The sequence below is a fragment of the Elgaria multicarinata genome, chromosome 2 (genome assembly GCF_023053635.1).
Source record: "Elgaria multicarinata webbii isolate HBS135686 ecotype San Diego chromosome 2, rElgMul1.1.pri, whole genome shotgun sequence".
Lineage (NCBI taxonomy): Eukaryota > Metazoa > Chordata > Lepidosauria > Squamata > Anguidae > Elgaria > Elgaria multicarinata.
In genome coordinates, this window is record NC_086172.1 from 43,463,710 (window position 1) to 43,490,912 (window position 27,203).

Genomic DNA, 27,203 nt, shown 5'->3' on the forward strand with positions numbered 1-27,203 from the left:
TCGAAGAATCTCAGATAAACGTAACTGAAATAGTCTTGTGGCACCTTAAAATCAAACATATTTATTCTGCATTACAGTCCATGAAAGTTTATGACAGAATAAATTTGTTAGTCTTCAAGGTGCCACAAGTCTCTTTGATGTTTTGGCTTCAATAGACCAACATGGATACCCTGTAGAAACCTAGGCAGGATCTACACTACTGCTTATAACAGTTTATAATGGTTATGACAACTGTTCAGGCCCAGGACACATTACATATACCGTTTTCATAACGTTTTTAAAGTGTTATATCCTGCTTGGTGTAGATCGGGCCCTAAATAAATGTTTCTGCACTACCACTTCATGTATCATATCTTACAGACATTCTTCTGCACTGCTATAGTTGGACTTAGATGGATCAATGGGCCACAAGCAGACTGTCCGATTGGGAAGCTCTGAACTGTAATCCCAAATGCATGGTTACCCTGTGGTAAGAAAAAAAACACCTTGAACATGCTCAGAGGCACGCTGACTCCCATCTCATTTTTCAAGACTCAACCCCCGCACGAAAACCAGATTCCTGACCCAAGTTTAATCCTAAATCTTGTACTTTAACTATTTGAGGATCACAGGCTAAGGAAGTAGTACTAGTAAGCGAATTGCTAGCAATTAAGCCTTGTGCGTCAATGCAATAAACCACCTTTCAGGTCTACCACATGAAGCCGTTCCATGCCACATGGAAACAAAAGACAACCAAAGCATTAAATAAGACTTGAGCTTTTATTTACCTCCACCTGATAAACCTTGATCGTCTGTGTTTCCTGCCTTTGATTGCTTTGTTCTCATCTTCCCTGCTAAGAGTTTACAAAACAGCAGCTATTGAACAGGAAGATAAGAAGTGTACCTATTTGTTTAATAACATCAAGGGGAAAAACTGCTGGTTCATCTATTTTGTTGTTAAGTTGCTCAAAAGGATCAAAATACCAATTAACTTGCTGGCTTAGAAAAATCTTTGATATTCTCAGATTTACTGACATTTCGAAACTCTTGTTCATACTTGCCTAATGGCTTTTTTTATTAGGAACAAAGAACTGCCAAACTGTTTAGCATTTGACCTGTTTTTCTCGAGTGTTTTTATGTATGCAACTACTTAGTGCCTAAAAATACTAACTAGTCAGGGCTAAAACAATTTGATTCCCCCACGCAATGTACAAATGCTTACAATTTCATATTATTTTTATGTATTTGCTACAAGGCGGCTTACAATGAAGACAAAAATGTCAAATACAAAAATGCCAAAAGTGAAAATGAAGTCACAGGCATTGCATTACAACAGTGATAAAACCACATTTCAATAGATAGCCAGCTCAACCCTGAGAGCAACTGAAGTACAGTGATAAAGGATGTCAAAACAGGGCTAGCGAGAGTTGAGTTCAAATCCCCACTCAGCCATGAAATCCACTCTTTACCTTTTGCCTCTCTCTCTCCCTCTCTGTCTAATCTACTCCATAAGGTTGTGGTACAGATAAAATGAGGACAAAGACAACATACAGTACCTTGAGTTACTTGGAGGAAAGTTGGGATGTAAATATACTAAATAAGGAGTATAGAACCTCTTTCAGCCTGAGGACCAAATTCAATTTTGGAAATGATCATGGGAGCTACATTGCAATGGTGGGTGAGGATGAAAACAAAGGGGACAGGGGCAAACCATCACCCCCAAAAACCCAAAACAGTGGTACATATTGGTACATAGACAATGTTGTCTATGTACCAATATAGTTTTAACAATTACATCCTCTTCTTTCCCTAGGTCAGCCTTGCAACTTGTAGAATTCGCCGGTATAGTAAATTTTAAAATATCGCAATGTCTGAAACCTATGATGCCATTTCATCATCTTACAATTAAAGGGTGTGGGGCTTTATTTTAAATGATGTACTTCTCTGTCAATGCATTTACCCAGAACTAAGCCCTTTTGATTTAAACAGAATTAGCTGTCAAGTTTGCATTTAGGATCAGGGCGTTTTCTAGGGGCTTCTCTACATTAAGGAAAAATCCCTCAGCCTTACCAGGGCTTCATCTTCCAGATTATTTGTGGGTTTACAATGGGCATAATACACCCCTCCAGTTTTTCCCAGTTTCTTTAGTTCCACTAGAAGAAGCTGCAAGATTTCTATAATATTGCGTGATTCTTGAATTACACCGCCTCTTTGATGGCGTTTTTTGGGCAGGGCTTTTTTTACTGCATTTTCAGCGATTTTTAAAGTGGCAGAATAAACCTTAAAAACACCGAAAGAGACACTCGCAAACTTCCATGAGTGAACAATCACGTGTTCACAATAAACACCTTGTGTAAAACCCATGATGATCTGAACCTTACCTTTACCGCTCAACCTTAAACAAGTTTACTCAGAAGCCAGGGCCTGTCTCCGCTCATAGAAATTGGAGGCTGAAGTCTACCTGGGACCACACCATTTCATACTGCAGGTTTGAGATTTTATATGTGATTGCTCAATTGTGTAAAAGAGCACCTGTTTGCATGTAGAAAAGCAACCTGCCAGAGAGAAGGCTAAGGTACAATCCTTCATTCTGACGTGCCACTTTCCTGCATGCGGGGAGCTCTTTGGTTCCATATTCAAATACACAATCCCCACCTGTGTTCTGAAGTGGTACAGTCCAATGATTTGTGTGGTTTCTCTGCATCGATAGATCAGCCTGCAATCCCATTCTATGGAATTCTAAAAGCTCTTTCTCATATTGCCAAACACAAAATGGCTTACCTTTTCACAAACTCATCAAAGAGAATGCGGTGAGAATACCCTTGTCGACGTATGTTGATGGTCTCGAGAATACCGGTATAGCGTAGCTGCACTAAAACTCTTTCCTGAGAAAATTTCAATGCCTCCCGGTCATCATTGGGCTTAATGCAGCGAACAAAATGAGGCTGCCCAATCACCATTTTGGACAACAGATCCATCAGAGAATACTAAGAAAATTTAAAGCAAAACAAAATAAAACTCAATAGTGCACGTTTCTTTTTAATGGAATGGAATTCTAGCTATTCTGCTTATACCTGTCACATCCCATCTAAAAAGCAGTTTCTAATGGTATTTAAGGGATGTGAAAATACATTAGAAGGAAAAGACACAAAACATTGTAAAACCAAGGGGCTGTCTAAAATGCATGGAATTATTATATGACGCAGCAGCCACTGCACACCCACCCTGGGGCTTTCCAGTGAAGCTGCGGAGAAAAAAAGTTGGTGACTTCCCCTGACTTTTTTCTCTTGAGCAAGGTTAGTATGGTGAATCCGCCATCTATCCTCACTCTGGAGTTGCAGCGGAGGCATGGCCGGGTGGATGGTGACCCATGATTGGTCACTGTCCACCCAGGCAGAGGGCAGGGGCGGGCCCTGCAAGCCTAATGGCCACCAGAAAGCCTGTGCTGCCTCTCTGCATCGAGATTACTTGCAGCTACCCCACACCAGCGATACTGCGGGGTTTAGTGGCAGAGCGGCACCAACTTGCCGCCATGAAGACTCTCCATGGTGAATGAATGTATCTCCTTTGAAATCAACTTCTCCTCCCTCCCTCCACCCTCATCAACAAGCAAAACAAAAGCAGCAGGAAAAATGTTTTCTTTTGAGGCATCTTCCTTTAAGCGACTTCTGAAGGCTACTAATTTAGCAAAATATTTTCTGAACCCCCTCTCACCTTAGCTGTTTCCCCACTGCCCTCTGACTCGCCTCAATTCTACTAAAATGATTTGATCATTTCATGACCTGTCCATTCATCCCAGTCTAATCCATCTAAGGCAGCGTTCCCCAGATGTTTCAGACTAGAACTCCCAGCGTTCCTGAACATGGGCCATGATGGGAGTTGAAGTGCATCTGGAGGGCCCCAGGTTGAGGGAGATTGATCTGGGAAATTTCTTCAGGCAGGGACTCTGTGTGTTCTGCACAGGACCAGGCACACTGTCAACACTAGGTCACCATCGTCTAGCAGTAAAGTTACAGTGTACTTTTACAACTTAGATTGCATACCCTAAAATAGGAAGCCACTGTTTGCCTCTTCATGTTGGTTGTTTCCTCAGGGTGCCTCATAATCTCCATGGTGTCAACCTGGAAGCACAAAGTCAGAGGTGCATGATGTCTATAGCCATCTGATACCTAATGCTCAATATATATGCCCCCCAAATTTGTTTTCATCCACTCACTGCATCATCAAAAGTTTTATTAACATCCAGAGTCCCTAAATCAACCCAGTGCCCTCCAGATGTTTTAGACTATAACTCCCAGCATTCTTGACCATGGTGGCTGGGACTGATGAAACTTGAGGTCCAAAACATCTGGAGACCATGAAGTTGCCAGCCTTTCCCAACCATCAGCCCCAGCCAGCAGACCATGCTGGAGTTGTCATCCTAAACATCTGGAGGACACCAGGTTGGTGAACGTTGCTGTGGATGGTAATTATTTTTCCATTATGATGGAATTTTAATCTGTTTTGGAGTGTGCGTGTAGGTATTATGTTTTTGCTACCTGCTCCTAAAACCAACATGTGGGATTGGTTTTCTATCTTCAGTTAATTCTTTATGATGAATGATTGGTACTATTATTACAAACCATGAAATGGGTATGTCAAAGAAACAAAGCCCTCTGCTTTAAAAAAAACATAGGGGAGGGGATGACTAGCTTTTGTTTTTTTGTTTTACACCACAATCCTAGGTGTAAGCTAATACCTGCAACACCTACCAGTGACTAATTAATCCAGTCTGCAATCTCCATCTTAAGACTGGGTCTAAAATGCAGATCTGATGGCTACAACATCTGGCTTAATTTTTTGGACGTCTTTGTTTCTCTCCTCCATCTCACTCCCCTGTCGTCCCCCCCTTGCTTTTCTATCATCTAGCCTGGTGAAGAGTTCTGGAGAACTCCAAAGCCTACACAATATTTGGTGACATTTTAGTTGTTCCTAATAAAGTCATTGCCCAAAAGTTGTAGGGCTTTTCTCTCTCTAAACATGCATAGGATTGTGCCCTTAGTGGTTTAGAAAATGCTCACTGTTTTCTAAACCTTGACATTTCACTAAGTCTGCTCCTATCTTTCCTCTTGTGCTTGTATGCTGGAGTACTTTTCTTTTGGTTACATAAGCAAGAGCATTCAAAACATGAGAAACAGAAGGAATACTGTTAAGTATATGAAAAGAAATACTTGCTTAGTCATTAAAATTGTGTGTGTATGGCTATCTCAGGGTTAAACAGAGAAAGTCTATCTGTGGGCAATTACCTTGAGATAGAGGCTGTTCTGGGAACCTTGCCAAGATTCTAAGTTAGCCTCATCACAGCTGTATGTAATGTAGATAACAATTGTGTAAGATGTGTATATAGTTTCTCACTTGTGTAAAATGGAACTGATCACTGCTCTATGATCACTGCTCTCTGTGTATGCCTCAGTGTGCTGATCTGAACTGATCTGAATTGAACTGCACAGAAGCCTGAAGGAAATAAACCAGCTCTGCTGTGTAAGACCTGCGTGATGTGTGTTTGTTTCTGAGCACAAACAGAGTTCCAGAGAGAGAAAAGTTCTGGCACAATAACCCAACAGAGGTTATGGGCCCAGTCCAGCCCAGTCCAGCCTACGCCAGCCTAATCCAGGCAGAAGAACCAGAACTTGATGGGAACGGTGCAGTATCAGAACCAGGAGTCTGCTAAAACAGAAAACTGTTGATGAAGGAAGACATCAAGCTAAAGCCAGTGCTGCAAAGTGAGGAAAAATCTCAGTCGGCTGACTCTGAGGAGGACTCTGAGCAGGAGGACGGTGAGATACCAATTCCTAAAGCAGAGGAAATGGCAGGAGCTAATATGTCTGGTTTGCATCAATTGTTGGAAAAGCTGAATGACTCTAACTATGCATTATGGTCTTACAAAATGCAAATGTATCTGATTCAGGCTGAACTGTGGTATGTAGTCACAGAGGATCCACCAGATAGAGCAGATCCACAGAATGCTAAATGGTTTAAGGACGATGCAAAAGCAATGGCAGTTATTGCATTAGCTGTGGAAGACTCTCAAATTCCCTTCATTCAGTTTTTGAATACATCAAAAGAGTGCTGGAATGCGCTACAAGCTGTATATCAAAGAGAAACAGCGGGCAGTAAAATAATTCTAACCCGGAAGCTGTATGGAATGAAGCTGAAACCAGGGGAGTCTATGTCAAACCATTTGAAAAGCATGAGAGAAATCTTCAATCAACTCAGGGCACGAGGGATGGAGTTTACAACTATACACCAAGTCTATGTGATTTTGTCAAGTCTTGATTCATCGTACGACGCGGTTGTCACCATGATGGAAAGTCAAGAGGAGAAAAATTTAACCCTTGAGTATGTAGCTGGAAAACTACTGGAAACCTATGAAAGAAGACAAGCTTCAAAACAACAGAGCCTTAAACTTCCTGTGGCTGAATTTCAACAAAGCCATAAATCTTCTGACGTGGTGGCTGCATTAAAGGCAAGGAAATGCTTTAATTGTGGTTCCACAGAACACTTAAGGCGGGATTGCAACAAGAAGAAGAAAAAGCAGTCGACAGCAAAGTGGAGAGAAGAAAACAACATGAATGAAGCTGAATCAACAAAGAAGTGTCTTCTAGCAAGAGTCAAAGAAACAATGAATCCTTGGTTTTTGGACTCTGGGGCTTCAATAAGTATGGCAAAAGACAAACTTTCATTTGTTACCTTGGAAACTTCTACTTCAGAGCAAAAGTGTGTTACCCTTGCAAATGGAACAAAAATCCAGATTTGTGGTGTGGGTAATGTATATTTTGATTGTCTGGGAGTTGAACTACAAAGTGTTTTATATGTACCAGAATTAGAAACAAACCTTCTAAGTGTGTTTCAGTTAACAGAAATGGGGTATGAGGTTTGTTTTACTGAAGAAAATTGTACTATAAAACAGGGAAACAAGGTGTGTGTGCAAGGAATAATGAAAGAATCTTTGTATGTAATTAATACTTGTACAGAAAATGAAGTTGTAGCCAGCAAAGTCACAACAAAAACAATAGCCAATTGCAAACCACACCAAGAGTGTATCCATTTAACTCATAAAAGGTTTGGTCATGCTAACTATAAAACAATTTCTAAGATTCCAGAATTGTGTGAAGGGGTGAAAATCAAACCATGTTCTAACTATGTAGAATGTAATGTATGCAGTGAAACCAAGTGTCATAAGTCAAACATTCCAAAACATAGTGAGAGAACAACAAAAAGAATTTTTGAATTAATACATGCAGATCTTGCAGGTCCTTTTGAGACAAGTCAAGGAGGAAACAAATTTTTCTTGTCTATTGTTGATGATTACAGTAGATTTGGATTTGTGTATGTGTTAAAACAGAAGAGTGAAACTTTTGGAAAGTTCAAAGCCTTTGTTAAGTGGAGTAAAAATAGATTTAAAGAACCTATAGCTAATCTAAGAACGGACCGGGGAGGTGAATTTCTTAGCAACCAATTAAAAAAATTCCTCAGTGATGAAGGTATACAACATGACCTTACTGCTCCATATTCACCATTTCAAAATGGAGTTGCAGAAAGGAAAAACAGAACCTTGCAGAACATGTTAAGAGCTCTATTGAAAGAGTCAGGATTGTCTAATCTGTTCTGGGCAGAAGCTTTGTCCACCTCAAATTATTTGTTAAACAGGCTTTACCACTCTGTACATGAAAAAACCCCATATGAAATGTTTTACAAAAGAAAACCTAGAGTGTCACATATAAGGGTTTTTGGAAGTAAATGTTTTGCTCATGTTCAGAAAGAAAACAGACCAGGAAAGCTAGCTCAAAGAGGTTTGGAATGTAAACTGTTGGGATATGATACACAAACAAAAGGTTATCGTTTGTGGTCTCCATATCACAAAAGTGTAATTGTGAGCAGAGATGTAGTTTTTCATGAACAAATGCAGGAAACAAAACAGTATGTAAGTTTGCCTGTAGAACAGAAAGCTGTAGAAACAGAAGAAATTCCTGAACAATCTCAGCAAGAGAGGGAGGGGGAAGAAACTGTAGAGGAGGAAACTATGCCTGTAACTATGCCAAGACGACCAGAAAGGGAACGCAAAGCTCCAATTCGTTACTCAGATGAATACCAAAGCAAACAGGTTTCTCATAGAGCTTTACTAATAGCCTATGAACCTACTTCATTTGAGGAAATTCAGGAAATGGAACCTACAGAAGCTCAGGGCTGGCATGAAGCAATGTCAGAGGAAATCAGAGCAATGGAAAAAAATGAAACGTGGGAGCTAGTACCTTTACCTGAAGGTCGTAAAGCCATTACCAGTAAATGGGTATTCAAAGTAAAACAAAATGAGAAAGGACAGGTGGAAGGTTCAATGGTAAAACACAAAGAGATGCTTTAAAGCTGGGTCTCAGATTGTAACACAATTTAAACAACATGCGCAAGAGGAGGACTGTTAAGTATATGAAAAGAAATACTTGCTTAGTCATTAAAATTGTGTGTGTATGGCTATCTCAGGGTTAAACAGAGAAAGTCTATCTGTGGGCAATTACCTTGAGATAGAGGCTGTTCTGGGAACCTTGCCAAGATTCTAAGTTAGCCTCATCACAGCTGTATGTAATGTAGATAACAATTGTGTAAGATGTGTATATAGTTTCTCACTTGTGTAAAATGGAACTGATCACTGCTCTATGATCACTGCTCTCTGTGTATGCCTCAGTGTGCTGATCTGAACTGATCTGAATTGAACTGCACAGAAGCCTGAAGGAAATAAACCAGCTCTGCTGTGTAAGACCTGCGTGATGTGTGTTTGTTTCTGAGCACAAACAGAGTTCCAGAGAGAGAAAAGTTCTGGCACAATAACCCAACAAATACTGCATCACTTTGCAACCTCTAGCCGAGTTTAAAACAATGGCCCCCACGCCCAGAACTCCCCAGAACTGAGTGTGGGTCTCAGCAGGTCTCTGTGGATTACAGCCACAATAAAAAAGAGAAACACCAAGCAGGCTATGACACTTTGAAAACGGTTTGAAAACTATATGGAGTGTGTCCTGGGCCCCAACAGTTGTCACTTCTGTTATAAACCGTTTTAAAGCCGTAGTGCCACAAACATCAATACTCTCCCGACATCACTCTTGTCACGGAACGCAACGTTATTTCCCTTTTTTACTACTTGGGGTAGTTTTTCATTACTCCATGTCACTAGTTGGTTCATGCTGCCACATTGTAACTGCTTTTGCTTTACATAAAAAGCTTCTTAGCGTTTTCAACACATAGATGGGGTAGCAAGCACATTGTTCATTACACATCTTAATTAGGCTGTCACTACAGCTGCTCTTTATTTTAAAAAAAGATGTATTAAAGCTGACTTTGTGAATGAAAGAAGAAGAAAAAAGCACCCCCACCCCACCACCCCTTGTTAGCAATCAAAAGCAGCTTTGTTTTGTTGCATCACACAGTTCAGCAAAATTAAAGAAAACAATCTGGCCCCTGTTCACATGGCGCATCAGAAACATTTTAGCTCTCATACACACACGCACACACACACACAGTGGCAGTTTACCATCTGCTGTGAACAGGTGGCATTTGTGTATTAAACTAAGAACATTTGAACCCAGAGAATAGCACTTTCAGCACCTTGCGGTACACACAGTGGTCTTCACATCACGCAGCGTGTCCTAAACCTCATCTGATCAAGGCGGATATTTTCAAAGGGGATAAAAGCACAGGCAGAAAAAGACTGCTGTTCTCAAGATTGTAATTCTGTGCCTTACCTTGAGGAGATACTTGGGAGACTGCATGCAAAATAGAAAGGAGAAGAAAGAATGGCTAAGCGGCATTACAGTAGACATGGAGGGAAGGGGGTGGGGGAAATGGGGTTTAAGATCAGACTTTGATAGAGCACAGGGCGAGACAGAGAGAGCGGGAGGGTATAGAAACAGAAAGCCGTGCTTTCAAAATCCATCATTGCTGCTCTTTCGTGCCCTAAATAGTGAAAATATGTTAAAATGCACTTCAAATGGAACAGTGTGAAAAGAAACGCGGAGGGCTCTTAAAAATAAAATCTGAAGAAGAAGAAAAAGGTTAAGGGAAAGCCCTATGCAGCACAAGTGGTGGATGGATGGGGGTGGGGTGGGGCGAGGGGGTGGGGGAATGCTGCATCAGCACAGATAACTTCAAACATTTCAGGAGGTCATATGACCAAGTAAATAGCAATCTTCCGCTTAGAATTGCAGGGATGTCCTCAGGGAAGGAGGTGAGGGAGGCATTTCAGAACTCTTAGCAGGCAGAAATTCTTAACCTCCCTAGCTAATTTCTTCTTCAGAGGAGAGAGGGGAAAGGATTCCAGGGCTGTTGCTGGAATCTGGGGACAAAACGGATTTGAGAGGCGGATAATGGTAACAACAACAACAACAACAACAGCAACATGAAGTCAGAGATGTGAACTGAGGCAGGGAAACTCAAAGAGCATGGCATCATGTATTGAGTCTTACTAGGTGTTATAGGAGAGAGGCAGACAGGGAAACAACTGTAACGTCTAGTTCACTGGGGTTATTGGATGGATGGATGTACATTCCAACGAATCTATGCATTTCCTAAGAGCTAATAGTTGGGTCATACTCTGTCATACTCTACATCCTCTCAGAAGCAGGGCCGGCACTACCATTAGGCCAACTAAGCAGCCGCCTAGGGCGCAGACCTCAGAGGGGTACAGTACTGCCCTTTAAGGGTCACAGTTTTATACAAATTAGCTGTTTTAAGAAAAAACATAATAAAAGGAAAATATAATAGTTCAGAAACTCTTCTTGAACAGCTGAATCAAACTTGGTGATTTTTTGGTGTGTATGTGTGCAAATAGCTTGCCTTGCCTAGGGCGCAGTCTGGCACCGGCCCTGCTCAGAAGAAAATGCAGGACTGGATTTTGTAAAGAGGCCCTAAGGGCACAATCCTATGCATGTTTCAACAGGGGGGGGGGAGTCCTACAATTTCCAGCATTCACCAACCAGTCATGCTGGCTGGGGCATACTGGGAGTTGTAGGATTCCCCTCCTCCTCCTCCACCAGTCTAAACATGCATAGGATTGCATCCTAAAAGCCTTAGGGCCATTCTGGGTTTCTACCGAACTGCTGGTCTAACTCATGAGCAAAAAACTGACCTAGATAGGCATTCATAATCCCCAACTTTTGACAACATTTTGCTCATTTGTGATAGGTGCTGTCGGTAGGGAAGAAAAACCTGAAAGGCCTGTGTTTGACTGCTAAGGAACTAATGAATCATTCCCAAGAGCAAGATTACACAATAATCCTCCTGTGTGCAACTAAAGGGAAGAGGCAAGGCAAAAATATGGCAGGAATAAAAGATTATGATGATCAAAAGAGAGATCCCCTTACCAAAGGAAGCAAATGAGCAAAACCTGATTTATTTTAATTTTTTGAGTGTGTGTGTGTGTGTGTAATTATTATGATTATTTTAGATTTTGGCAAGCTGGAAGAAAATTAGTTGATTTAGATTTTACTTTCAGGAAAGAATTAAAGAAATCACTGAATAAGAAAACAGTTTATCCTCCCGTAGCGTTAATAAAATGTAAATTTCCTTACTGCAATAATTACATCTGGATAATAGCTGTTGGACTGTAAAACAAAACCAACCAACTCCTGATTCCCAGTTAATGTAAACCAAGTGGGCTTGCATCAGTTAAGGGCCTGGTGTGCTGCCTCACTGCAATCTGTTACAGATCTCTTTTCAAATAGGCAAGCAAAGGCGTTGGGGGTGCACACTGACCTTGATACGACCAGCACTGAGCTGTGGGGGCAAAGACCTGGAGGCGGCTGTCACTCTTGCTCTGGCCTGAGCCAAGTTACCTGTTTAGGGGGGGAAATGGGGGTGGGGAGGAGAGATTGAGATGGAAATAAGAATTTAGACAAAGAGTAAAGCCTGCAAAAAGTAAATGCAGGAAGAGAAGAAAGCAGACTAGGCAAAAGCAACACAAAATCTAGTAGATAGTCTGGGATGGTGCAAGAAAACTAAGGAAATCATTGCATTCCACATTATTGAGGCTAGAAACACCCCCTGATTAAGTTTTCACAATTAAACCAAACTTTCCACGTACAAATAAATGCATGGGGGAGAACTGCACCTTCTGGCTTCATCCCCAGCCTTCAGGGTGCCACTTATACAGAGGCCTATGCAAGTACCCTCAAAACACACACAGGCCCAGTTCACACGACACCCTAGGCTCATTGAGGTTGTTTAAACCCACAATTAGCCACAGTGCATGCCGGGAGATAGTTTGAATATGCTTTCCCTTATTGAGGTGATGGGGATTGCTGAGTCATGTGAACCTGGCCAACGTGGGTTATTTGAGGATTACAAAACCCTCACATAATCCTACTACATTAGAAGGCTGTCCCAAGAGATTTTGCTGCCTGAGGCAGAGGAGCACACTACACAAGGCTAGCCAAGTTATTCTTGCACCTGAGGCAGGAAATCCTACAACTGCCTCTCCCCAACCCCACAACCCCAGCAATAAAAAAATACAACATCATCAATTTTTGCTTTTTCATGACACCTAAAATCAACTGCCTGAGACGACCACCTCACTCTATTTATTTATCGCATTTGTATACCGCCCCATAGCCAAAGTTCTCTGGGCAGTTTACATAATATTTAGACACTAAAAACACCGTACTTCAGTTCAGCAGATCAGGGACTTGAGAGCTTGAGCTGAAGGCTGAGGCTAAGACCTAAGCAAGTATAGTAATTGGCCCAAAATCTCCTTCAAGCAAAGATGGGTATAGGGGTTTACAACAACAAAGCCTTTGGTTTATGCCAGGCCTGATCAATCAAGAGGTAGAGGGCCAAAACAGTCATTTCTTTATATCCATATCTAGCAGCAACATCTCCCCCTCCATTTTTACTCAGGAGTAGGTGCAGGGTTGTTCTTGAATTGTGGGTATGAACCCTGCACCATGGTTTAACTATGGATTGTTAACCATGAACAACCCAGGGTCACAAACCAATAACAAACCATGGTTTTTCTTCCTGGGTTGTTCATGGTTAACAACCTATAGTTAAACTATAGTGCAGGGTTCACATGTAACAACAACCCACAATTCAACAAGAATCCATGGTTGAATGACAACCCGTACTCAACCAATACTTTGAATTGTTGTTTCATGTAAACCAGGCCAGTGACTGCAGGGATCCTGAGTTGGAGAACCCCCAGCTCAGCCCTGCTATGGACCTGGTTTGCCTATTCCATGACTTTGTCAAATACTGCATTCTTGAATTTGCTTATAACCAATTGTTTCCTCTGACCACCTTTTAGGTGGTGACTATTTTTTTCTATCTTACTGTGACTAATTTTTGTAACCTCAAATGAACACTGAGATATTTCTGGGGCCATCTCCTTACTGTGGCCTTAGGAGAGCCATGCATCCTACTTTACAGTCCTTTATTTGAAGGGCTGGCAGAGGACAGTCCTCTGTTTGAAGAGCTGTCCAGTCCAAGTCAGTTTAATGATAAAGAAGTAAGAGCAGAAGATGCCTTGAGGTTGCCCATCTAATGTGAGCACCTGGACAGCCGATGGAGCGCGCACACAAGTCACCTAATTACACTCTTCCCCACTAGGGACAGATGTATTGTATTCCTATTTAAATTATAGTCAATATTTTTACATTTGCATCTATACATATAATCAGCATATGCGGATTTGATGCAAACCAGAGTCCAATGCATAAGTGACCATGCTATTTAGCATGCCACAGATATGCTTATTTTTGAGGCACATGCAGTAGTGGACGAAATAAGGAGTTTGTGTGATGATGATAACCCACTGTTTTTTACCCAGGATGGCAAAAATAGCCATGAATAGGAAAAAAGCACCAAAACTTTATAATGTGAACTCCTCATGAGTTAGGGGAATGGCAAATAGGAATGACTTTTTCCTTCCCCTTTGGCTTGTAATTAAGGATGATTAATCCCTGCCCCCGCAACCAACGTCCTAGATTATCCATAACCATCTAGGAAAAATACACTCTGAGAGGCCTGATTTATATAAGACATGAGTAAAGCCCGTATTCTTCTAAGCATTCCACATATTCTAAATCATGTTTAAACATACGTGGTAAATGCGCTGACCAATTTGCATGTAACATTAAGTAGCCAACATACATCTACCTGGGTTATCATGCTAATGTTAAATTGAATGACCCAGCACACATTATTTTATTATTAATATTTATTTATATAGCACCATCAATTTTCATGGTGCTGTACACATGGTAAGTTCATTACTAGGATGTATGCCCCATCTAACATAATGGGGCTATTTGCACAACACAGCCCACTGCAGGTTACCCACAGTGATGATGCGGTGTCTGTGGCCACAATTTTGGACATACAACCCCCACTCAGGGTTGTGTCATGTGAATCTGATGAGTATGGGTTATGTGAGGGTTAAACAACCCACACATAACCCATGGTCCATTTTAGGCTTATGCAAACATTGCTTAAACCTTGCATAACCCATGCTCGCTGGGTTCACACAACACAACAATCCCTGAGTGAGGGTTGCATATGTAACTTGGCACCTGTGGGCACTGCAGCTCATTTTGGTTTAAATAATCTACAACAAGCCACAGTATATCATCCGAACCTGGTCAATGGGACTTACTTCTGAGTAATTATGCTCACAGTATGCTTAAACAGGTATGGATTTTATCCAAGGGCGACATCTTGTATACTTCCTCACAAAATATGCAGAGTAAGTTTGTGGAGTAAACGGAGCTGTTCTTGAGCTGCTCCCCTTCAGACTGCAGGTGGGTGTTCAATAAAAATCTCCCTGCATGTAATAAACTAGCGCATACACACACACACACACGGTTTAGGTTTGGCCTATCCCTGATGTGCTTGTTTATTGCATACAGAGAGTTTCTTAAGTGAACTGAGCATTCAAACTGCTCCTATCTATAGTATGTTATAAAGTCAGGTTCTACCACCTCATCCCATGTATGATATAGAAATGCTGGGAACTCTGAGGTGAATCTAAGGAGAAACACAGGAGCCCAGATAATGAACTGCTGATTATCCAAACTCACATGAGCACTGTTCAAACTACTTCATATGAATTCTCATGAAATTTGATACAACTTGACATCATCTGTGACTCAAAGTTGATGATAACATGATAAAAGAATCATTGTTGACTTTCTGACACTTACTCTTCAGCCGTGAGTGCCTCTATCACTGTGGCACACTCCAACCTGGGTGATGTAAATTAATCCATAGGGGGCTGATCTATGGAGTATTTGCCTTGGGGTGGGATAAGAGCTTGAACCATCTGACCTCCCAGTCAGCTGATTTCAAAGACTGCCTAGGTTAATTGGTCAAAAATAATGGACAAGATCCAGTCCAAGATAAGCATGTTTAAATACCATCAGTTTCAAAACGAAAATTATACACTTGCTTACATTCTTCTGTTGAAATCAATGGGGCTGAGAACTGCCCATCTTTGATTGAATCGTACCCACTGCGTTAGATGTTGGGACATCCATTGAGTGGCTTGCCGTAATCTTTGGAGAGTGTTCATTAGTAACATTTTAACTTTATTTATCTATCTATCTATTTTTGCAGACAAATACGTTTAAAGAAAAAAGAGTCGGCGAGGTCTGAAAAATTCAGGCGTTGAAAGGAAGAAAGGAAGTGATGTGAACTATGCATGTGCAAGCCATTCCCGAAACATTTCAAAGTTTTAAGTAGTGAGTGGAGCACAAGATGTCCAAATGTTTTCTCTGGCTACATATCTTCAGAGGCTAAACTGTGATTAATAGCATTGAAAGAACCCTTTGAAGCAGGATTGGTGACATCAAAGTCCTAATCCATGGGTGGCAGGATTTTTATAATGAGTGGGAAGCATTTTAACACATTTCAAAGGATTTACAGCATGAATAAACAATAGGGCCCACTGCAGATGTGCCACACACCTTTCAGAAACATAACACATAAATAAGTTTCCATTTTAATTTAAATGTAAATAAAGTGTTAACACTCCTTTCAGATGTTAAAAGTGCCTTGTTTGCAGCAGCTCCACTGTTTTTGCTCATTGCTTTGCAGAAAGCCTGTTAATTCCAAGCAGCCTGTTTTATTCCAACATTATAGCTGATACCATATAACTGGAAAGAGGCAATATTAAATCAACAAAACCAGAGCCCACTTTTTAAAAAAATAAATAAATAAATCCTTGCCCAGGAAGGAAATTCAATTAATATAGTGGCCATATTATATTCAAAGGGCTATTTGACATCCGATGCTCTCGCTTGTGTTTCTAGCAAGCTCTTTGGAAAACACTGTGGGAGCTGGCACTCAAACATCTAGAGATTTCATACACATGCACAATGATAGATCATCGTTCATGTTTATTATTTATTTTATTTATTAAAACATTTATATCCCACCCTATATCACAAGGATCTCAGGGTGGCGTACAGATAAAAACAGACATATAAAATAGAACAATAAGTATACAATTCTAAAACAAATTAAACCATGAATATATTAAAACCAATATGAAATTTTAAAACAGTAAAATCCAATTAAAACAAGACAGTTTTTAAAAACAAAACTAAATAGGCTATCAAGCGAACAGGACAAATGTGCTCAGAAAGCGCTTTTGTACCATCATCTGCAAACTTCTTTCCCTCGGGGGATGTAAATAGCCCTCCTCGATTTGGATTAAAAGTTCTCCATAAAATTCTTGCCCTTTATTGTCAGGACACATTTTGTCGGGACACATTTAAAGGAAGAGACTTGAAACTGATTTTTACATACTCCTGGTTGAAGGGTTTGGGGCTGTAATGCTACCCTTTCTTGCCTCATGTGGAACCAAGTGAACTCAAGTGACTCCAAGACATTTATAATGTAATGACATAAACTGTGGACATGTCATGCCAAAAATGTAGAACACAAGCTGCAAACTATGCATATCATCAGTGAAAATTTCAATTCCCACCCTCCACCTCTGCCAATTTGGTTCTGGGTAAAACATTTTATGGAGCTCAGAGTTTTGGCTCATCTGTTACATATCATACATAAAACATTTCTTCATTTAGCCAGGTACTGTGCAATAATCAGCCAAATCTCTATTGAGGTAATATTTCTGGAGCAAAACATGAAATATCCCCCTCCCCTCCACTTTGTCTATCAGTACTAGTTCTTACGGTTCCTTGGAGAGATACCAATATGTGTGAAGCTCTTTTCTTAAAGGAGCCCTCCAGTTTGCAAAACAAGATTCTAATGTTGCTACCTAACTATGAAGCTTTCTGCTAAAATCCCAAGAGGGGAACAGCTTAATTTTTATAGAAACTAGTATAATATCAGTTTCAGGGCTAAAGTGCCTATACATACCAGAAATGCTTTAAATTCTAAATGGGAGACTTTGTAAAAAGAAGACGATAATGAATAAAATACATTAGGGCCATTGTTCTGCGTCCTCACTTGTTGCCACGCCAGCCCAAAGGACATCTGAAGCAAAATAGCTCCGATGAATAGTCATAGCTAAGATTGAAGATCTAAACACTCTTCAAAAGCCCCCTTCATGACTATTGCCAAATTAATTTGGCAATAGTTGATCTCGAGACCGTGAAATTCGGAAACAGCTATTGATATATTTCAAAGCAATTTGAGACTGTGTAAAAATATTTCCCTCTCCAAGAGACTTGAATTTGCTGGCATAAGTAATCAGGGTAGGGAGAATAATTCCTCTGTCTAACAGAGTTGCCTGCACAAACTCATCTGTTCACACAAACCTACTGCTAGCTGCTCTCCACTTCATCAAAAGGTAGGATGCCCAGGAACAGTGCTCCAGGGTTTAGTTTCCTTTGGATGAGTGTGCCTTGCAGATTTGCGAGACCGTTGGAGTGCCGGTTTATTGACAAATATACAAGCAGAGCATCGCAGAAGGCTATCAATGGCTACTAGCCCTGATGGTTATGTGCTACCCCCAGTATCTGAGGCAGTAAGCCTGTGCGCGCCAGTTGCTGGGGAACATGGGTGGGAGGGTGCTGTTGCACCATGTCCTGCTTCGTTGGTCCCTGGCCGACAGCTGGTTGGCCACTGTGTGAACAGAGTGCTGGACTAGATGGACCCTCGGTCTGATCCAGCAGGGCTATAATAACAACAACAACAACAACAACATATTTCTTACCCGCCTCTCCGATTGGATCGAGGCAGGGAACAACAGCAAGCATAAAATACTGATTAAAAACATAGTATACACTATTTAAAAACATCCTAAAAGCATACTAAAAGTATCCTAAAATTCTACTGGATAGGCCTGCTGAAAGAGATCAGATTGTCAAGCTGACAAGTCTCCTCTGGCAGGCCATTCCACATAGACACATGCAGACAGTGGTGTCACCAGAACAAGACTTTGGGGCAGAAGACAAGGGCCCCACTCAGCAGAATGAGCAGGAGCCCTCCCCCCCCCAAAAAAAATTGGATGAGGGCTAATAAACTGAAACTCAATCCAGACAAGACGGAGGTACTGTTAGCGGGTGGTTCATCTGTCCGGCTAGGTGATGTTTGCCCTGTCCTGGACGGGGTTGCACGTCCCCTGAAGAATCGGGTCCGTAGTTTGGGGGTGCTCTTGGATCCAGAACTGTCACTTGAGGCACAGGTGAATTCAGTGTCAAAGAGCACCTTTTATCAGCTTAGGCTGATATACCAGCTGCGCCCTTCTCTGGACAGAGTTAGCCTAGCTACAGTTATCCATGCTCTGATAACCTCTCGTTTGGATAACTGAAATGCATTATACATGGGGCTGCCTTTGAAAATGGTCCGGAAACTTCAACTGGTACAAAACAGGGCAGCACGCTTACTAACAGGGACTGGCCGGCGAGACCACATTATGCCAGTCCTTTTCAAGCTTCATTGGCTGCCAGTCCAGGTCCGGCCCGATTCAAAGTGCTGGTATTGACATTTAAAGCCCTAAACGGCTTGGGGCCAGGTTATCTGAAGGAACGCCTCCTCCCATATGTACCTGCATGGACCCTAAGGTCATCCTCAGGGGTCCTTCTCCGTGAGCCCCTGCCAAAGGAAGTGAGGCAGGTGGCTACCAGGAGGAGGGCCTTCTCTGTGGAATGAGCTCCCTAAGGAGGTTCGCTTGGCACCTACATTATATGCTTTTAGACGCCAGGTGAAGACCTTTTTATTCTCCCAGTATTTTAACTGTCTATAAATAAATTTTAACTTGGTGTTTTAAATTTGTAATTTTGCATTGCTGCTGTTTTTATCTGGTTGAGCTTTTATATTGTATTTTATACTATGGTTTTATACTGTTGTTTTATACTTTGAATGTTTTTAATTTTTGTGAACCGCCCAGAGAGATCAGGCTATTGGGCGGTATAGAAATGTAATAAATAAATAATAAAAAATAAAAAATTAAAAAATGCAGCACTGTTGCCTTACTATATTTTGAAGCAACATAAGTAATGCGCATGCGCACACACACGCACACACACACACACACCATTTAAAACCACCCTCCCCCTGTGAAACTATTGAAACCAGAGTCTAAACTTGCCTAGCTGCAACAAGGTATGCAGCAGGCAGCAAAACTTCTAATACTGCATTTGATTTCCAAACAACAACTATAGCAGCTCCCCAGAGCTGTACCTTAGTTTCAGCATATTAACAACATTACCTGATGCAGGTTTACGTGGAAGATAAATCTCACTTTGTGTAATGAGGCTTATGCCAAGTTTAGTGTCCACAGGACTACAGGCTAAACCTCTTCTCTCTCCCTATCCCATCCGCCCTCACCCAAATGCAAGCTACAAATTCCTTCTTTCTCTCCGTCCCTGCCCCAAACTCTGATGGGCATTAAAAGCCAAAGTAGGCTTCCCCAATGTGGTGCCTGCCAGATGTTTTGCTCTTTCCCTACCTCTATGCTACAGTCTCAATCTCAATTCAGATCAGGGTCCCTGTGCTTAGAAAAATAAAAAAGAAAGATTTAGCTGATAGCTAAGTCTTCAAAATAATGGCTGGCTTTGCACAATTACCATGGCTTAGATAAGCTATGGTGGCTTGTTTAACCTGTGGCACTTGCTAGTTCATGCTGGGAGCCATTTCCTAATTAGCCGCCAGCAGGCACAGCTTGTCATATCTTCCGAACCCAGGTGGCATGGCTTGTTTGAGGGGGAAATAACCCTCAAACAACACATGGCCTGTTGCTGGGTTATTTGAGGGTTGTTTCCCCCTCAAACAAGCCTTCTTGTCCAGGTTTGGATGACACAACAAGCTGCACCCAGCTGGATAATTAAGCAAATTGGGGAAGCCTACTTTGCTTGAACACACCACGGCTTAAACAAGTCATTGTGGCTTGTACCTAAAACCGATGTTGTAGAACAGGAAAAAGTGAAGAAAAAGGCAACTAAAATCATCAAGGGACTGGAGCATCTCTCCTATGAGGGAGGGTTACAACAGCTGGGATTGTTTAGCTTGGAAAAAAGGAGGCTAAAGGGAGACATGATAGAGGTGTACAAAATTATGTATGGTGTGGAGAATATGGATAGGGAGACATTTTTCTCCCTCTCCCATAATGCTAGAACCTGGGGTCATCCCATGAAGCTGATTGGTGGGAGATTTAGGACAGGTAAAAGGAAGTACTTCTTCACACATCGCATCGTTAAACTATGGAATTCACCACTACGAGATGTGGTGATGGCCACCAATTTGGATGGCTTTAAGGGGGTTGGATACATTCCTGGAAGAGAAGGCTATCAATGGCTAGTAGCCTTGATGGCTAAGTGCAACTTCCAGTATCAGAGGCTGTAAGCCTGTATACACTAGTTGCTGGGAAACATAGGTGGGATGGTGCTGTCGTACCGTGCCCTGCTTGTGGGTCAACAGCTGGTTGGCCACTCTATGGTCATGGCTAGACCTAAGGTTTATCCCTGGATCATCCAGGGGTCAAACCTGTTCATCTAGTTACACACAGGGGATGCAGTGCTCAGGCAGGGGCGAACCCTGGATGATCCCAGGATAAAACTTAGGTCTAGCTGTGGCCTGTGTAAACGGAGTGCTGGACTAGATGGACCCTTGGTCTGATCCAGCATGGCTCTTCTTATGTTCTTATGAAAACCAGGGCATTGTGTAGGTTGGGTCTTCGGTTCTATTTCCAATCAGTAAAATGCTGGAATATTTTCTATATGCTGAACTCCTTGACTATATAATCCACCTCATGGCTTCAGTTGTAGTGTGGCTCACTATCTTGTCTGCATGTGTTTGGAGTTTTCTGCCACAGATTTACTTGATTACCGTTCTATGATAACAACAGTGCATTTCCAGAACAGCTGCAAGCCACTCTGTCTCAACTTTTGCCCCTCACCATGGTACAATATAGGGATAACAATACCAGACTACATTATAAACATAAGCATATTATAGAACTATTAGACAAACTGTGAAGCTAATGATTTTTTTTAAAGACCAATCAGGGATCATAATCAACACAGGAATAACAATTTGCCTATCTTGCAGATTTGATGTAAAGATTACTGGGATAATATGTGTCGAGAACTTTCAACAACTTATTTCAATGGTCGTGGTCAGGAATGCTGGGATTTTGAAATCCAAAACATATGATGGGCACTAGGTTTGGGAAGGCTAGTCTAGAACATGTTTATTGCTTAGCGCATCATGGTTTCCATTTATTTCCTATGTGGAAAGTCTTCAAACTCTTAATCAAATTCCAACCAAGTACAGTTTCCTATATTTCTATTGACTAACACCCCACCCCCACCCCTTATAAATGCATTTTCATTGTGTTTTCATTCTTTCATTAGATAATGAACTTCTTCTTAGGCTGTTTTACTCTAGCTGTTCTGCAAGCACATCAGTGATTAGACTAAGGGTTATAATTAGCGAGTTTCTTGATTTCTTTAGCGATCTTGTTCTGTTATTGTGTATGTTCTTTTTTTGTTGTTGACTCTATTTTTAAATTGATTTCAAAATAAAATCAAACTTCATGAAGGAACAAACAAACAAGAACATGCTTGCTGCTTACATGGCACGGAAATTAAGACAGGCACAGTAACTTAACAATTTCCATGCTTTCAGGAAATGAATGGGTCTTGAGTTACTAACTTAAATGAATGATTAACGAGTCCCGTTCATTTCAATTGACCCACTCTAAGTAGGATTTATTATGGATTTTACCCTAAAGCCGCAATCCATGCTGGCTGAAGCATCATACAATTCCCAGCCAGCCCCAGCCAGCATGGCTGGCTGGAGGGATGCTGGGAGTTGTAAGACTTTTTCTGTCTAAACATGCATAGGATTGCACCCTAAGTATCTTAAATAGTTATCTGAGGATAAACTCTTTATTTGCAGCAAGATGCTCAGTGGACATTTAAACAGGCAGGCACCCGGATTGGTACATCTGGTCTTTAAAGCAGCATCAGTCCCCTCCAAAGCAACAGCACATGGCTGTAACTCTCCTGCCCCCTTGGCGCACGCGTGTGCACACACACACACACGCACACACACTCCCCAAAACAACAGCGGCCTTGTCAGGTTGGATGCAGGTCACAAACAGGCTCTAGGCGTGACTACATGAGAAAATATTTTTTTTATCAAAAGGCAGAACATATGAGTTTGAAACACATAAAAACATAAATAACTGAACAACAATGCTAACTGAGCAAATGTATTCAGCCATTGATACAAAATCCTGGAGAGATGGTTGTGTCTTCCCATTGCACAAGAGAACAGCATGGCTATGACACCATCTACTGTCTCCCTGTTGTCACTTCTATTTCCTGGCTATTGTCATGCTGCTCCCTGGGCTGGGAACAACCTCCCCTTCTTTCCTCAAGCCACTGCCTTTGTCTCCTTCATCATCCCTTCCCAAGACCACTTCTTCAGCAAAGCTTTCTCCAGGCCACCTTAGCTTTATAGGGAGCCCTTCTTCTATTGCCATCACATTCCCTTTTTGAGCTCTGTGTGGCACACAGAATGCCATTGGCATTAGATTGGTAAAAACCATCAGGGCTCCAGAGATTGCTCTGATTATAAAACCCTGAAGAGCTGCTGCCAACCAGTGTTAACAATGGACCAATGGCCTGATTCAGTATAAGGCAGCTTGCTAGGTTCCTGTGTTCCAGTCCGAGGACATCCGGAGGACCACAAGTTGACCCTACCCTATATATTTATCACACTTAGCCTGGCTCACAAATACATGTACATCACTTGTCTTCTCAGAACTTGATTACTTGAAGCAGAACGTGTGAACTGACCACTGAAAAGCATTTCAGGTGACAGGAGAGATTTGTGACCAGATCTATCAACTTTTTAATTATTTTATTTTATATTAAAGTGGCCGTGGGAGGTGGGTTTGTTTGTTTGTTTTAATCAGAGAAGTGGTGCTGGGGGAAGGGATGCCTGTTCTCCCATAGCTGCAATCATTTTAAAATATACTGTTATTTTTCCCCATTATGCCCCAGAGCTAATAGCAGGCGAGGGGGAGGAGGGAAGAGTTACATGTGGAAAATGACACAAGGGGGAGAGTTTTAAATAACCCCTTTACCAGCACCGTTGATCCAATAATTTCATTTACTGTTGTCAACTGCTCAGAGAGCTTCAGCTATTGGGCAGTTTAGGAATGTAATAGATAGATAAATAATATTTCTTAACCACCCTTAATTGAAATGATTCCAGGATGGTGTAGAAACATGTGGATAGAATTATTCACACAAACATATAAAATGCTATGGGTTGAATCCAACGGTGTTGTTCCACTGATAGAGGCTTTTCCATCAGTAGAATCCTGCCCGCCCTCAAAATCTCCTCCAGCTGGCTAAGAAACCTTCTGAAGCAGATTTGGGGGGCAGCGCAGAGGGCTGTGGGCATGGGGAGAAGGAGAAAGTCCCCCCCCCGTGCTAGCGAATTTCCACTAGCATAATGTTAGATTTATTGCAGCATAATAAAAACAAATAACCATAAGAAAATATGGCAACCAGTTAAGCAGAATAAAAACAAGAAACAAATAGAAACAAATGGAGCAAAATCCAGTTAAAATGCCTGGGGAGATAGGAAGGCCTTAAACTGGTGCTAAAAATGTTGTAGTTTTGCCCTAGTTGAGCCTTGTTAGGGAGACCATTCCAGAGTCAGGGTGCCACCACGTAGAAGGTCCTGATTAGGCCTCATCTAGAGTATTGCGTCCAGTTCTGGGCACCACACTTCAAGAAGGACGCAGACAAGCTGGAGCGTGTTCAGAGGAGGGCAACGAGGATGATCAGGGGTCTGGAAACAAAGCCCTATGAAGAGAGACTGAAACAACTGGTCATGCTTAGCTTGGATAAAAGAAGATTGAGGGGAGACACGATAGCACTCTTCAAATACTAAAAATGTTGTCACACAGAGGAGGGCCAGGATCTCTTCTCAATCATCCCAGAGTGCAGGACACGGAATAATGGGCTCAAGTTACAGGAAGCCAGATTCTCGCTGGACATCAGGAAAAGCTTCCTGACTGTTATAGCAGTACGACAATGGAACCAGTTACCTAGTGAGGTTGTGGGCTCTCCCACACTAGAGGCATTCAAGAGGCAGCTGGACAACCATCTGTCAGGGATGCTTTAGGGTGGATCCCTGCATTGAGCAGGGGGTTGGACTCGATGGCCTAATAGGCCCCTTCCAACTCTACTATTCTATGATTCTATTCTTCTTCTTTGTAAATATGATATGCACCTCTGCTAAAGAGGGTACTCCTAGGAAGCGCTTCTACAGACGTTCTTCAGACACAGGAGGCTATTATGGGAAGAACCCCCCTGCAGCTTATTTAAGGTGGCAGGTGGGTGTTGGTATGGATGTATTTTAAATTGGATCTCATCAGTGTTGCTGCTTCTCCCTCCTTTTCCTCTTCTTTTCCTCTTTCTTAGTCCTCTGGAAATTCTGCTTCTTCTACCTCTGCCCTCAACAAACCTGCTAGTCACTCCCATTTGGGAACCCTGCAAATTCTGTTGCTGCTGCTGCTGCTTCCTTTCAAGCTCTGCTCTGTTTTACAGTAACATGAATCTTCTCCTGCCTGCCAAATAAAATCTTCCTCAGAGTTCCCTGTGCCATTGCCATTGGAGGCTAGGCACCCAAGTACTGGAGACAGAGGCAATAGCTAGACGGGGCTTTATCCCAGGGCAAACCCCAGGATCATCCCTGTGCATCCACATGATGCACAGGGGATCCTGGGATCAGGAAGGGATGATCCCTCCCTTGCCCTGGGATATAGCCCTCCCTTTGGCCCCAGTTTTTCCACGGTCCCGGGCTCAGCCCAGGACTGCGGAACGTGTGGCCAGTTCCCACGGGTTGACCCGGCTCCATGCGATTCCTCACAAGGAGCCGGGAGCCACGCATGGGGTGCAGTGCTCCTCAGTAGTGCTGCGCCCATCTGGGGTAGGTGGGGGGAGCTGGGAAAATAATTTAAATTTAAAAAATGACTTAGCTTTTGCGCACGAGCGTTCGTGTGCTGCTGGTCCTTTAAAAATAAAAATGGCGGGCGTGACACCTCTCCTTCTGAGGTCTTCACGTGTTGCATGTAAACAGAGGAGGGATCTCGCGTTAAACACAACGCGAGATCTTCCCTCCTCCGTCGTGGGATAGCAGGTAGGTCTAGCTAAGGCCATAGTCATCTCTGCTGGCAGCACCAGAATCTTGAAACACTCTTCTATGAGATATTCACCAGATGCTTTGCCTTCTTAGTTATCTTTTAGGGACCAAATGAAGTCTGCTTGGTCCTCTTGGGCATTTACTGGCTTTCAGCTGGTATTACAGATCTTTTTTAATCTGCTGTTTGATACTTCTGGGCAAAAGGAAGAGGGGCCGACCAAGGGCAAGATGGATGGATGATATTCTGGAGGTGAAAGACTTGACCTTGGGGGAGCTGGGGGTGGCAACGGCCGACAGAAAGCTCTGGCGTGGGCTGGTCCATGAAGTCACGAAGAGTCGGAAACGACTGAACGAATAAACAACAACAAAATTGTTTACCCACTTTACAGCACAATCCTATCCATATCTACTCAGAAGTAAGCCTCACTGAGTTCAATGGGGCTTATTCTAGTTTAGTAGGTAGAGGATTGCAGATGATGATGATGATGATGATGATGATGATGATGATGACGATGATGATTTTACTGTTTTACTGCTATATTGAGGCTTTCTGCAAAAGGCATTTTTTTAAAAAAAAATGTTTTAGTATAAATGGATAATTAAATTTGGCTGAGGTACTACTATTTAGTGTCACACTTGTGAGGGTTTTCCCCATCGTATACATCTACATAAGCTAATGGACAAAGAAAACCATTCAATTCCAGAAACACATAGTCTTCCAGGGAATTTTCTTGCCCTCTGAATTAACAGCTCTAAATGTACCCAGCTTGGAATCTCATACCATTCACTGCTGATCCTGTACAGTTTTAAGATTTTGCAAAGAGTCAGAAAGAAGGAAAATGCCAAACTCACTAACAGAAAAACATATTTAGAAGACCACTGACCTTTGCAGCTTGCTGTGTGGCGAAGGGGCACTGAAGGTGGACCTTGTCAAAACAAAGTACAAAATCAGAGCACTACAGCACCACCTCTGTCCTCACAGTAAACACTGAAATAGGCATAGTAATAAAATCTACCATAGACACAATGGTTAATATTCCAGATGGTGGTGGGGAGATCATAAAACCTTGCTCATGTTGAAAACATTTATGAGGAGGGTTGCAGAACTATGGGGGGCTAGTCCGACCCCTTTCCCCCAAACCTGGAAGTCATACTTTCCACCACTGACGTGGCTTACCATCACACCTTCAGCAGGTTTGGAACTCACTGGAAAGGCTGTATTCACATACCAATATGTACGCATAGAGTTCTTGCAAGTGAGGAAAGACCCTGATTGGGCCTGGGTGCCTCCTCACCCCGAAGAGTTCTACACACATACATTGGTATGCATGTACAATCCCTTTTGACACATTCTGAGGGTGGGGGCATTGGGCATCTGGGGGAAGGCAGGGCTAGCCCACACAGCCCCATTGCCCACGGGCTCATTCAAAGTGAGGAGGGGGTCATCATGTGAGACCCATGTTTTACCATTAAGTACCATAAGCAGAACTAGCGAAATTCAGATAAGCACTTCCCAGGCACTTTTTAAAAAATGCAATTTGTACCTATTGATAGCTTTGAAACTGAGA

At 42.1% G+C, this 27,203-nt stretch overlaps 1 protein-coding gene across 1 annotated transcript in view; it reads right to left on the bottom strand.

Annotated features, from left to right (window-relative positions):
• Window positions 1–27,203, bottom strand: part of MYO3B (myosin IIIB) — a 264,396-nt gene that overhangs the window by 109,049 nt on the left and 128,144 nt on the right. The window contains exons 22-25 of the mRNA XM_063116401.1: window positions 11,761–11,840; window positions 9,753–9,773; window positions 4,023–4,100; window positions 2,761–2,966 (exon numbers count right to left, since the gene is read on the bottom strand). Coding sequence (XP_062972471.1) covers window positions 2,761–2,966; window positions 4,023–4,100; window positions 9,753–9,773; window positions 11,761–11,840 — 385 coding nt within the window. The remainder of the gene's footprint in view (window positions 1–2,760; window positions 2,967–4,022; window positions 4,101–9,752; window positions 9,774–11,760; window positions 11,841–27,203) is intronic.